General features: G+C 44.7%; 1 protein-coding gene across 13 annotated transcripts in view; it reads left to right on the top strand.

The window, feature by feature from the left end:
* The window catches only part of Trim2 (tripartite motif-containing 2), a 151,540-nt gene that overhangs the window by 86,721 nt on the left and 52,640 nt on the right, over positions 1-12,179 (top strand). For 8 of the 13 annotated variants that reach the window (XM_039102646.2, XM_063282118.1, XM_039102642.2 and 5 more), the window contains one exon: positions 11,657-11,838. In XM_039102646.2, coding sequence (XP_038958574.1) covers positions 11,705-11,838 — 134 coding nt within the window. In that variant the 5' untranslated portion in view covers positions 11,657-11,704. Of the gene's footprint in view, positions 1-942; positions 1,262-3,795; positions 7,801-7,926; positions 11,839-12,179 lie in introns of those variants that run through there. The other 5 variants (XM_063282120.1, XM_039102643.2, XM_039102648.2 and 2 more) reach the window with 5 other exon arrangements.

Here is a 12,179-nt window from a genome sequence, read left to right as displayed (position 1 = left end):
CCTTCACTGATGATCTCGGGAATCACAGCTTCTTTAAGGCCTCAGTGCAGTGCTTAACTATGAGGAAAGAATAAGAGTCATTGAGATGAGAGCCATATGCAATTTCATGTATTTGAATAAAGAATTGTCAGTTGTCACTTTGAAACTGACAAAGATCAGCACCAAATAGTATTGCCTGCCTCCACAGTGAGAGGGAAGTTGGTGAATTCCATTCTAACATGTATGGCTTTGATTCTGAAATACTGGTTACAATATAAAGAACTAAACAGTTTGATAGGCACTTGTTGGCCATTTTGTACTCTAAATATTTGAAGGAAATTCAATGACTTGGTAGGAAATCAAGTTATGGGCAAAGGCAAAGTTTATCACGTTTCTCAATCCTTAACTGAAACCAGAAACAGAACAGAGTCTGTTTCCCGCTGAATCAGAGTACGTACCATCTACTTTTTTTTCTTCCCTAAATGATTAGAACTGTAAAAATCAGAGAAATGTCCTTTGTATTGTTTGACTTGGTGGAACTGTGTGACACAGACCTTTTCTTGGGAGATACATTGGGTGGGGAGGGTAGAAAAGGCTATGGAGTGGATCTGATCTTGCATTTCAAACAATCTGTATTGTTTCAAGCTACTTGCTACATCCAAAGAAACAGATTTTAGTTCAATTAACCGTTGCGAATCCATGCTGTCACACCCACCCAAAACACGCCTCTAAATGTGAACTTTCCATCCATTCTCAAATCTGTTCTTCCTGCCTCTGCACTGGCTTAGTTGACCAGCAAAACTTCTTTCCGATTTGCAGCACGTTCGGGTGGGTACCAGTTTTGTCTGCACCGCCAGCGATGCTTGCTCCTTATGCCTCCTGGGGTTAATCCTGCAGTCGGGATTTAGGGATGGAGCCTGGCGGCCTTGCACGAGAGCATGCGAACAGCTGACTGCTGACTCAGAGGGGAAAGCCAGCCACCCGCGAATCTCTTTGCAGCTCGCTGCTGCATCCCTATCCCACAATCCCTTGCTGCAGTGTGGCTTGCTGCAGTCTTTTCAACAGACGCTGAGAAAAAGATGTCCTGTAAGATAAAGATTGATTGGTCTGAATACGGAAGGGGGTCTCCTACTTGTTAATGACCCAGAAACATTCCTGCCGACTTTCCTGAGCCTTCTCTCATTTCCTCCATTTTTCTCTTCCTCTGTCCTGGTCATGAGCCGGCACATCACTACTTAGAGCAGAAGATATGCTGGGCTTCTGATGATGGCTGCATTGCATGGTAGGGAATTTTAACCAGTCTCTTTGCATGGTGCTTCCAAACTTGAGACGGTAGCAGAAATGGGCATTGTTCTTTTGGATGGCCGCGGAGCTGCAGCGTTAGCCTCGAGGGGGTGTCTTTCTTTACCTCGCTGACCAGTCCGTTTGTCGGGAGAAATGGGTAGGTCCTCTGTGTTTGCCTTTATATCTGGTGGATAACTGCTCCTGCTGCTTTCGCTTCCTTTTCTTGGTGATGCTGCATGTTCTTTGACTACAAAATAGGGGAAGACCCACTCTTTGCCTAAACAAAAGCATCAAATTAACAAGTGAGGGGAGGAAGCTGTTGTGAACCGATTAGGTTTTTATCCATTTTAGTCGTTATTTTAGTGTTGTCTTGACTTATTTCAAGAAGAATTTCTTTTCCTGTATATTGATAGTGAGATAAAGTATTAAATTTGCAGGGTTCCTTCCTGGCTACTCCTAGGTAGAGGGTGTGCGATTCTACCCTTCCCCCATCCGGCTCCCTGCCTTGGTTTGAGCTCCCTGCCTCCCAGTTACCATTGGAAACCCATTCATTCATAATGCATGACTCGACCCCCTGGATTCTAGATGCCATTGAGAGCTGCAAACACACATGCATCAAATATTTCTTTCTGACAATTTTTCCTGCCATGGAAGTACAATAAAATTTGGGTGGAGCTCAATGGAAAAACTAGAGAGAGAGAGAGAGAGAGAGAGAGAGAGAGAGAGAGAGAGAGAGAGAGAGATCCTTGGGTTGGCCCTTGATTCTGCTTCCTCGAATCACAGGCAATTTTTGTGTCAGAGTTCTCTCTCTCTTCTCTCTCTCTCTCTCTCTCTCTCTCTCTCTCTCTCTCTCTCTCTCTCTCTCTCTGCAAGAATGCCCCACCCTGTCATTAATTCTCGTTGTACAGCAATAGGAAAGCCAGTAGGAAGGCCATTTATTTCCAACTAAAAACTGAATGTTGAATAAATGAACTCTGGAGCCAAAAGAAAATATTTCCATCTGAAGAGAAGATTGGTCCCGTATCACAACCTCCAAGAGCTAGGCTCAAAACGAGGCATTTAAAAGGCTATCAGCTCTTCAGCGTATGGTACAGCAGTTTTATTCTCCATGAGCAAATTGCTAGAGGATTTTAAACAGTGTAATAAAGAGGACTATTTGTTTGCTCGGCTCCCTAAGTTGGATTCTGCTTTGCGTAGTATGAATTGATTTTCAGAGTACTTCCCTGATTTTTAGGCAGGTGCTTTATTGGCCATGTTCTGACCCAGTGTAGTGTTAAATAATGCCGGCCACTGGAGGGCCAGCCGGCAAGCACACAAGAAGTTTCCTGTGTGGTGTGGCCTGGGGAAGCTCCTCTGGTGCCTAGCCCTCCAGCTGGGCTTCCTGGCCCTCAAGAGTTCTTCTAAAACGACAAGCGATTTGCATTGCAAAGATTGCAAAACAATGTAAAAAATTGGAGACTAATGAATGTCTGATATGTAACCCACATAGTTTTTAAAAAGATTTCTACCCCGTGAATGTTACAATTCTAAGATAATGTTTTAATGATTAGGATAACAAAAGATTAATGGGCGCTATGAGTTATGAAACAAAGTAAAAACACGTACTCATTGTCTCCAAAATGAAAATGCCCATCACTGGGATAGCCTTTGTCCATCATTGGGCTAGCCTTTGACACTGATTCTCCTAATTCAACATTCTTATCTGCCTGCTTTACATAGAAACCCTAAATATGAAGACATTTCTTAAAGTTACAAAGCTTAAATTTTAAGAGCCCCCTCACCTCTTCTCATTATTTCTCTGATGGAGACTAATGATCAAGCTAAATGTTCTCATGTACTAAAGTGTATAAAAGAAAGAAATATTTTAGGTGTAAAAAAATGCTGGGTTGGGGATTTAGCTCAGTGGTAGAGCACTTGCCTAGCAAGCGCAAGGCCCTGGGTTCGGTCCCCAGCTCCGAAAAAAAGAAAAAAAAATGCTGCAATTATCTTTGTGTGTGTTTTCCGAGAAGGGGGTGTGGAGGGAGGGAGGGAGGGAAGGAGGGAGGAAGGAGGAAAGGAGGAAGGGAGGGAGAGAAGGGAAAGAAAATGAATGTGTGGAGGCCTCAGCCCTGTTGAAGATCCATGTGCTTGCCAGACAAGTGCTGCTTGGAGCAACTCCCCCAACCCAATCATAGTTTATTCCTACAAAATTTTGAGTGTGTCACTTCTAAACTGTTGCAGAGTGATAACCTGAGCACATCTACCATGGCCTTTAAGAAAAGAAAATCCTCTGCTGCCACTGTCCCTTACTACAGGAGGGCTGCAAGTCAGAGCCCAGGCTTCACCAAGAGTGGCTAGCAGGGGTTTCTGGGTATTTCTGTTCTGCAGGTTGTCTGAATTCAGGGGATCAGGTTTCTGCCTGAAACTTGGAGCCTGAGATTAGAACAGAGAGTGGGGTGGGGAGCCAAGTATTCAAATCGCCTCACTTAAAGGAGCCACATGTTGCTGCTTTTTGTATGTCAATCTTTCTAGACACTTCTCTACCTTGTTCTTTCTTTCTTTCTTTCTTTCTTTCTTTCTTTCTTTCTTTCTTTCTTTCTTTCTTTCTTCCTTCCTTCCTTCCTTTCTTTCTTTCTCTCTCTCTCTCTTCCTTCCTTCCTTCCTTCCTTCCTTCCTTCCTTCCGTCCTTCCTTTCTTTAAAATAAACTTACTATTGAAGAAGCACTTACGCTCACTAACAGCCGGAAGAACATGCTTCCCATGCACCAGAGGCAAGGGCACAGAGGGTGTCTGTCACACAGGTTTGTGTCCTTGGGAGTTCTGAGGTGAAATACTTTTCTCCCTTTTTGTCATCCTCTTGAAGCTCCCAGAAGGGATCCTTACCCCTTAGCAACATGGCTGCTCCCTACCTTTCTGTGGTTGCAGAACTCTTAGCTGCTTTGTGTAGCCCCCAGAGGGAGCCTGGGGAAGCCATGGCACAGTGATGGATGAGGGCAGAGAGACCCCACTCATCTTGATTGTCCCAGGGCACTGCAAGGTGAATGTCTATTAGCTCAGCCACTTAACACTCCTCGCACAGACTCTTTGGAATCTCGAAAGCCCAGAGCAAAGCTTAAGAGAGTGGGGGCTTGAGTCCTGCTTAGAAATCAACTTCCTGTAGAGAACCCAGCACATCAAGGGAGCTGTCACACATCTATCTAGGCAATACAGGCAGAGCTTTGGGTAGCTTGGGCACACCTTCTCCTGGAGACTGAGATTAAAGGAGAAGCTTTCATCCATCACACACACACACACACACACACACACACACACACACACACACACACACAGAGAGAGAGAGAGAGAGAGAGAGAGAGAGAGAGAGGCTCACAGAGGCACCCATAAAAGAAAAGATCTTGGATTCTAATTTACAAAGCGACTCCCAGGAGATCAGACTTGATTTAACTAAAAGTGGGTCACCCTGTTTTCATCCCGCTGAAGACTGCCCTCTTTCTTCAGGCGGAATCACCAGTCACAGTGCAAATTCAACTACAGAAAGATGACATTAGGCTCATAACTTAATCCAAAACATCAGCTGGGGGAGATACAGCGTGCATGCACGTGTGTACATGTGTGCCTGTGTATGGAGGCCAAAGTTCAGTGTCTTATTTGATTCCTCTCTACCTTATTTTTGAGCCTGGGTCACAAACTTGGCAACACTGGTCTATCAGTGAGCCAGGGCTCTGCTTGTCTCTGCCCACCAGAGCCCTGCTTGACTTTGTCTGGGGATTGGAACTTGGGTCCTTACCAAGCATGGTAAATACTTTACTGACTGAACCATCTCTCCCAGCCACTAAAACATCTATTCTTTACATTGTGCTTCACCCATGCCTTGGTCACTTATCCTGGCGTAGCACATAAGGATTTATTAGTCTGCTACTTCCTTTCTGTAAATGTATCGAAAAGTTTTGATCTATTAGAAAGCCGGGGGTTTTGTTTGTTTGTTTTGTTTTGGCCTGTCTTCATCATTAGCTAAAGAACTTGAAAAAAGAAATGTAAGCATAGTAGTAAATAAACTCACCAGAGAGGCCCAAGGCTAATACTGACCCAGGAGTGCCACGAAGCTGACCTGTAGGGACAGAGGGAAAGCCAGGCATGATAATGCACACCTGTAGCGTCTGTTCTCAGGAGGCTGAGTCAGGAAGGCAATGAGTTCGAGGCCAACCTGGGCTTCATAGTGAAACCCTGTCTAAAAACAAAAGAAATAGATTCTTGTGCCTCTGGGATAGTCTGTACCACATCTTACAAATCATACACTTCGATTTTACTTTTCAGCTTTCTTCTCAGGACCTGTAAGGCTTGCTTGCAGCCTTCTGGCTTTTCTCTTCGCCCTTCCTACTTTTCCTCATGTTGGTGTCAGCAACAAAGCCGGCTACTCTCCCCTGAATGGTATAATTTGGAGTGAGAAGTGTGGTCTGGATCTTGGAATTGCAGATGCAGCCTTCTCTACCCATTTCAGCTCCTATCGGGTTTCCCCCCATTCGGTGGTAATTCCCATCACCCTGGAAGAGACTTGAGCAAGTGAGCCAGGGAAAACACGAGAGTTGGTGCAAGGGAAGAAAGGCTGGGGCAGGATTTTTCTGTGTAAGGCCTGTGTTTCCTGTTCGCCGAGTTGCTTCTCCCACAACATGCAATGTTTAGCTGGCGAAGCCGCCCGTCATGAGGGCCGTCTGTGCCAACTCTTACACTGTTTACTGCCGTGCATGTGTGTTCTCAGCAGCTTTCTGGTTCTCCCTCGGAATTGGCGAACATGTTAAAATATGTTGCTAATACTTACCCTCTGGATGCTAACGTGTGCTGCTAAGGTTTAGACTGTCACACCCGGAAGCAGGCAACGCTGATGGCAAAGACAACATTCCCAACAAACATGCTTTGTCACAGTGTCTCTTTCCCCGCGTCATGCTTTTGTCCCTCCCTGCTCCCCGCAGTATACTCTGTTTATTCAGAAATTAGTGACAATGAAGTGCCAGGCACATACAGTTATAGCAACTGGGATGACTGCAGTGTGCACACATACATCCTCGTCACCACAAACCTTACACAGCGAGATGAGGTGGCAATACAGGGATGGGAAGACAATACAAGATATGTTGAATAAATTGCATATTGTATCAAAGGGGTTTTAGTCAGTTCTTTACTGTAACAAAATGACCGTAGACTAGGTGGCTTTCAACAATTGTTTCTTCCGGTTCTGGGGGTTGGAAGTCCAAAATCAGGATACCAAGACAGTGGGGTTCTGCTGAGAGCTGCCCTCCAGCTTTGCAGACAGATGGCCTTCCCTCTTATTGTATCCTCACATGGAGAGAGAGAGCCGGGGAGAGAGAGCAGCATGCTTCACTCACTGCCAGCAAGCACAGTGGGAAGCATGCCATCACTGGGATCAGCTGAGAACAGGCACGGAACTGGCTGCTTTTAACCAGAGTGTTGGGACCGACCAGTTCCTGGTCTTTTTTATTAGAAAAGCAATTTGTACTTGGATTCTTGACTGGACTCCTTTCCCATCTGGGTCTCTGAAGTGTTGAGACCCTTCCTACCCACAGAAGCAGCAGAGATCTGTGCAGGATAATGGGGGTGGAGAAATACCACTGCTCTCCTGTTTAGGGCTTGTCATTCGGGCTGTGTCCTCATGACCTAAGGCTCCCCCACAAATGATCAGAGTCTCCAAATACATGAGGGGACAGGACTTTGACATATGACTGGCAGGGTAGTGCACAAACATGGGGTCCATCAGAGAAAATAGGTGCTTATGAAGCTAAAAACAGCAAAGACAAGGGATAACAAGTGCTGGAAAAGTGGGGACAGTGTGGGGTTTAAACTGTGTGATCATGTTGAGAGGGATCCCCTAAGATAGCAGTACGGTGGGGGTCAGGGCTAGGGATGGGAGCCAGGGTGAGAGCGAGAGGGCCTCTGGAACTACAATGAACTTCAGCTTGGTTTCATGTAAAAGTTCTTCGAGCTGGTGAATGTCAGGATCTGTCTAATGTGGACTGTATTGTGTAGAAATGACTTTTGACAGGGTATGGTGGCCTGTCATCCCGGCACTTGGGAAGCTGAGGTAGGAAGACTAAGAAAATCTGGTTTTGTAACAAGACCCAATTTCAAGAAGAAAGGTTCCTCTGCCTTACCTTCATTGGCCCTTTGTCAGTGGGTGTGTGATCAGCTCTGCTGGGCTCCATGGGGGTTTCTCCCACGTAGTTCTGTTGCCAGCAGAGAGCAATTCTGTTTCTGATCTTCACTCTCTTGCACTGATTTCTCCCTCGAATGGGTAGGAAGGCTCGATGACATTTTGGAGCCCAGATACGGAGTGGGCAGGAGAAATAAGTAGATCTTCACTGTTGGTGGTGCTCAAGCGCTTTGATCAAAAGCTGCCGCCTAGTGGTGATGGCACATTCCTTTAAGCACAGCACTTGGGAGGCAGGGGCAGGTGGATCTCTGAGGCCAGCCTGGTCTACAGAGTGAGTTCCAGGATAGGACAGCCAGGGCTACACAGAAAAACCTTGTCTTTAAAAAACCAAAAAGGTGGGGTTGGGGATTTAGCTCAGTGGTAGAGCGCTTGCCTAGGAAGCGCAAGGCCCTGGGTTCGATCCCCAGCTCCGAAAAAAAGAACCAAAAAAAAAAAAAAAAAAAAAAAAAAAAACCAAAAAGGAAAAAAGAAAAAAAGAAGAAAGAAAGAAAAAGAAAAGGAAAAAGAAGCGTCTCACTGAGCCACTGACTCGTGTTGTGCCTGAGTTCTTCCAAGCACATTGTCCCTTTCGGAGCAATGAAATGCTTTTCCGGTGGTGGTGCACATCCAGCAGTATTCCCAGAGGCGTCCTTATCCTGGAAAAGCTGGGGGTCTTTGGGGCTTGGAGAGCTTTTGTGTTGATTGTGGGAGTTCTCAAGAGCAAGATGCCTTCAACAGGTCACTTGTGACAGATCTGCAACATTGTCATGATTTTAAATGAGGGTTAATGAGCAGGCATAGTTAATTTACTGTGCAAATGAACAATACTAACAAAGACTAGTTATCATCACAATAATTACCACAGAATGAGAATCACATTTTTTTTTAAGCTTTAGAGCGTAAAACTGTTGGCTTAAGAAATTTCATTCGGTTAATACATATCATTCGATTAACACAAGGCTTTAAAAAGGTATTTAAACCTAACGGGCTCTTTCTCTCTCTGTCCTTTCTTTTTGCTGTTGTTAGCTGACATTGCTAAGCACATAAATGTCACGTGAGCCACATCAAACATAGTCAAGGACGGGCGAGATGGCTTGGCATGTAAATGTGCTGCTGACAAGCCTTAGAACTCAGTTCAAACCCTGGGACCCCCACAGTGGAAGAGGCCACGTAGCCTCTGACCTTCCATATGTTGGCTGTGACACAGAAGCCCTCCTGTACTCCCCAACACAAATGGATAAATAAATGCAGCTTTAAACTTTTAAAGCTATTCAAAACAAAATTTAGTTGGCTTTTCGAAAATATTTATTTATTTAATTATAATTTTAATTTTTGGTTTTCCAAGACAAGTTTTCTCTGTGTAACCCTGACTGTCCTAGAATTCCTCTGTAGACCAGGCTGGCCTCAAACTCACAGAGATCTCCCTGCCTCTGTCTCCCGAGTGCTGGGACTAAAGAATAGGCCATCACATCTGGCCGGTTTATTTATTTTTAGTTTGCGTGTATGAGTTTTTCCATATGTATGCCTTGGATGCCAGAAAGAGTGTCAGAGCGCCCGGAAGTGAAGTTACAGTTGTGGCCCATCCTGTAGGTTCTGGGATCTGAACCCAGGTCCTCGGCAAGACTAGCAAGGGCTCATAACTGTTGAACCCTCTCTCCAGTCCCTATTTTAGTTGATTTTAACAAAAAGTTTAAGAAAATGTAGGGGAATAAGGGGAATTAATACTGAGTATGTGCTCTATCATTGGCCACATCTACAGCCTGCAATAATCATCATCATCATCATCATCATCATCATCATCATCATCACTTAGTGAATTATTTTTCAGGAATTGTGTCAACTTCTCACAGTCATGCGAATTCTATTGGCATTGAAGAGAGCATGCTGTCATTTCTAGGAGGCACACACAAGTGTTACCCTTGTTTAAGATTAGCTATCACAGACCTATCAAAGAAGGCAGAGAGCTGAAATCTGAGCTTTCTGCTCCACTGATTTTCCTGGACGACCTTGGGCAGGTCATTTAAACCCTCAGCTTTGGCTTCCTTTCGTCTAAGACAGACAGTGCTTTCCTTCACTAGTCTGATGTCATAGGATGTGGTAGGGCTCCTGAGAGATGACCCGCCCTTCATTTGATCAATGAACGTCTTTCTCTAGCTCTTTAGGGAGCACTCTATGGAAAGTCTAGCCAACAGTGATGGCTGATTAGCTGTTCCTACCTACATTGTCTCACCGTGCAGGGAGTCCTGACTGAAGGTGATTCCTAACAGATGCTCCACAAGGCGCCATTTATTAAATCATGTCCTTTATAAAACTGTCTGTGTGTGCAACTCTGCTGAAACGGATCTTGACTGGGCTTTATTTTTAAATTTTATTTTAAATTAAAACATAATTATATTATTTCTTCCACTCCTTCTACTCCTTTCTGCCCCTCTCATGATCCTCTTCTCAAATGTGTGATCTCTTTTTCTCTAATTATTATGAGCATAGGTACATAGAACATACTCGATAGTGAACATGTAAGACCCAGCCTAAAGCCTCATAGCTTCAGAATGCCTATTCTACCTTTGGAGAAGTTTATTGAGATATGTAGACTTTGGATCTCACTAATTTGGGTGTGTGGTACTTATTTTATCTGCATATTTTAATAAGTTTTTAAAATTAAAATTAATATAAAATTGTGACCTATATAAATATATGTATAAAAGTGAATAACTATATAATTAAGCCTGCTGAGCCCAATAGTGTTGCCTGTGTGCACATGTTTTTAGGGTTGACTTCTTGGATTATGTTTTCTTAATAAAAGTGGAGATACTGGCTTTCTTTCAGAGATTGGGATTTGGTTCCCAGCACCTATTGTTCACAACTATCTGTGACTCCATTTCCAGAGGATGTGACACCCTCTTCTGGACAGCAGACATGATCGTAGTACACATACACGTGTGCAGGAAAGGCACTCAAGTACACAATAAAAAAAAATGTCTTTAAAACAAAGAGCTGAAGTACATCTAAACACTCTGGTTACTTTGCGAGGCCTAAGAACTCTTCTTATTCATGCTGGACAAAGAGGTCCCTGCAGAAAGCACAGGGCTGTTGATGTTGTAAATTGCTGCATTTTCCAGCTTCGGACACAGGACACAAGTTCCAGTGGCAAATGTAAACTGTGCTTCCAGAACACAGCCTTATTCTGGCACACGTGTGTTTAATGAGAATATAATATTCATCTCTATTACGTTGAGAGTTAACTAGGTTTTTATCATTCCTTCTTCCCTCTTTCCCTCCTCTCCTCCCCCACTTCTTCCTTTTTTGATCGAGTATTTCCCTGGAGAAAAGAAGGTCATAGGCTCCTTACCAAGTACTTAGAAAATTGATAAATGAATTTCAGTTCCACCCACACTGACTGTTGGAGACAGGAGCCAGAAGCTTTAAGGTGGCTGACTGGAGCTGTGTTGGTTATAAGTTTTTGCCCAGTGGTCTCTGCTTTCTTCCCCGTGGTCTTCTGCTTACTCTCAAATGTACAGAAGTGAGAGGATGAATATTCCTTCAGGGTTACAGGGCAGGTCTTTGCTTTGTCTCCACTCTGTTACTAGGTAATAGATTTTAACAGAGATCATGGTGAAGACTGACAAAGGCACAAGGGCAGGGCTCTGGGGCAGTCCTGAGGCAAGGCGGCATCTAGGAGCTTTCTCAAGCACGGTTTGCTAGGAAGACCCATCTCCCTGCAGCCACAGTGACTGAGAGCCTTCCCCACACTTCAGAGTTTGGAGGGACAAATGTCCTCTACAAAAGGAGAATTCATGTCCTTTTTAGACCAAGGGAGAGTCAGCTCCTTTGTGCTTGCCAGTGTTAAAATGCCCAAGTCTGATCACCTCCTTGGGTTTGTACTTCGTTTTTTTGAAACTTCTGAACATGTATAATTAAGACTACATTACACCAGGCCGAAGAGATGGCTCAGTGGGTAAAGCAGCTTACAGCCTATCCTGAGGGCCTGAGTTCAGTCACTGGATCCATGTGTAGCTATTTTCCCCTTGGGCACCACTCGCTTTTAAACCCAGCAAACATCTTGGTAGCACAGACCCTCTCCTGTATAGTTGTGTGCGTGGGGAAGACGCTGTTATTTTATTGTTATTTAGAGCACAGACAAGCTTGCTAACGCTTCCACTGAGAGCTGATTATTCTGAGGTCACTGACATTGGCTTTTCTCTCCCATCACAGCAGCGTGCAGGGTCGAGGACAGCCGGCCCCACATGTCAGTGGTCTAGGATGGCCAGTGAGGGCGCCAGCATCCCGAGTCCTGTGGTACGCCAGATTGACAAGCAGTTTCTGATCTGCAGTATATGCCTGGAACGGTACAAGAACCCCAAGGTCCTGCCCTGTCTGCACACTTTCTGCGAGAGGTAAGCTTCTTTTGTGCTGCCTCGCCCACCTTCTGCACAGACTCTTTCCCAGGTCTCTGCTGCGACCAAGGGAGACAATGCCCCATGTGTGCTTCTAACAGACATCTAGGAACCCAATCAGGAGTTACCAGAGACTTACTTCATATCAAACGATTAAGGACGGAGAAAGCATCCAGGAATAGACGAGCTCAGAGACAGACAGACAGAGCTAAAGAGAACACGTTTCTTATTTGTCTTCTTTCAACTGTTATTTCATCTTAGTTTAAACATTTTGTTTGTTTAATTTCAAGGCAGGGTCTCACTACGTAGACCAGTTGACCTTGAACTCACAGAGAACTGCC

This window comes from Rattus norvegicus, chromosome 2 (assembly GCF_036323735.1).
Source record: "Rattus norvegicus strain BN/NHsdMcwi chromosome 2, GRCr8, whole genome shotgun sequence".
NCBI classification, from domain to species: Eukaryota; Metazoa; Chordata; class Mammalia; order Rodentia; family Muridae; genus Rattus; species Rattus norvegicus.
Note: the sequence above shows the minus strand (reverse complement) of the source record. Positions and strands in the feature narration are given on the sequence as shown.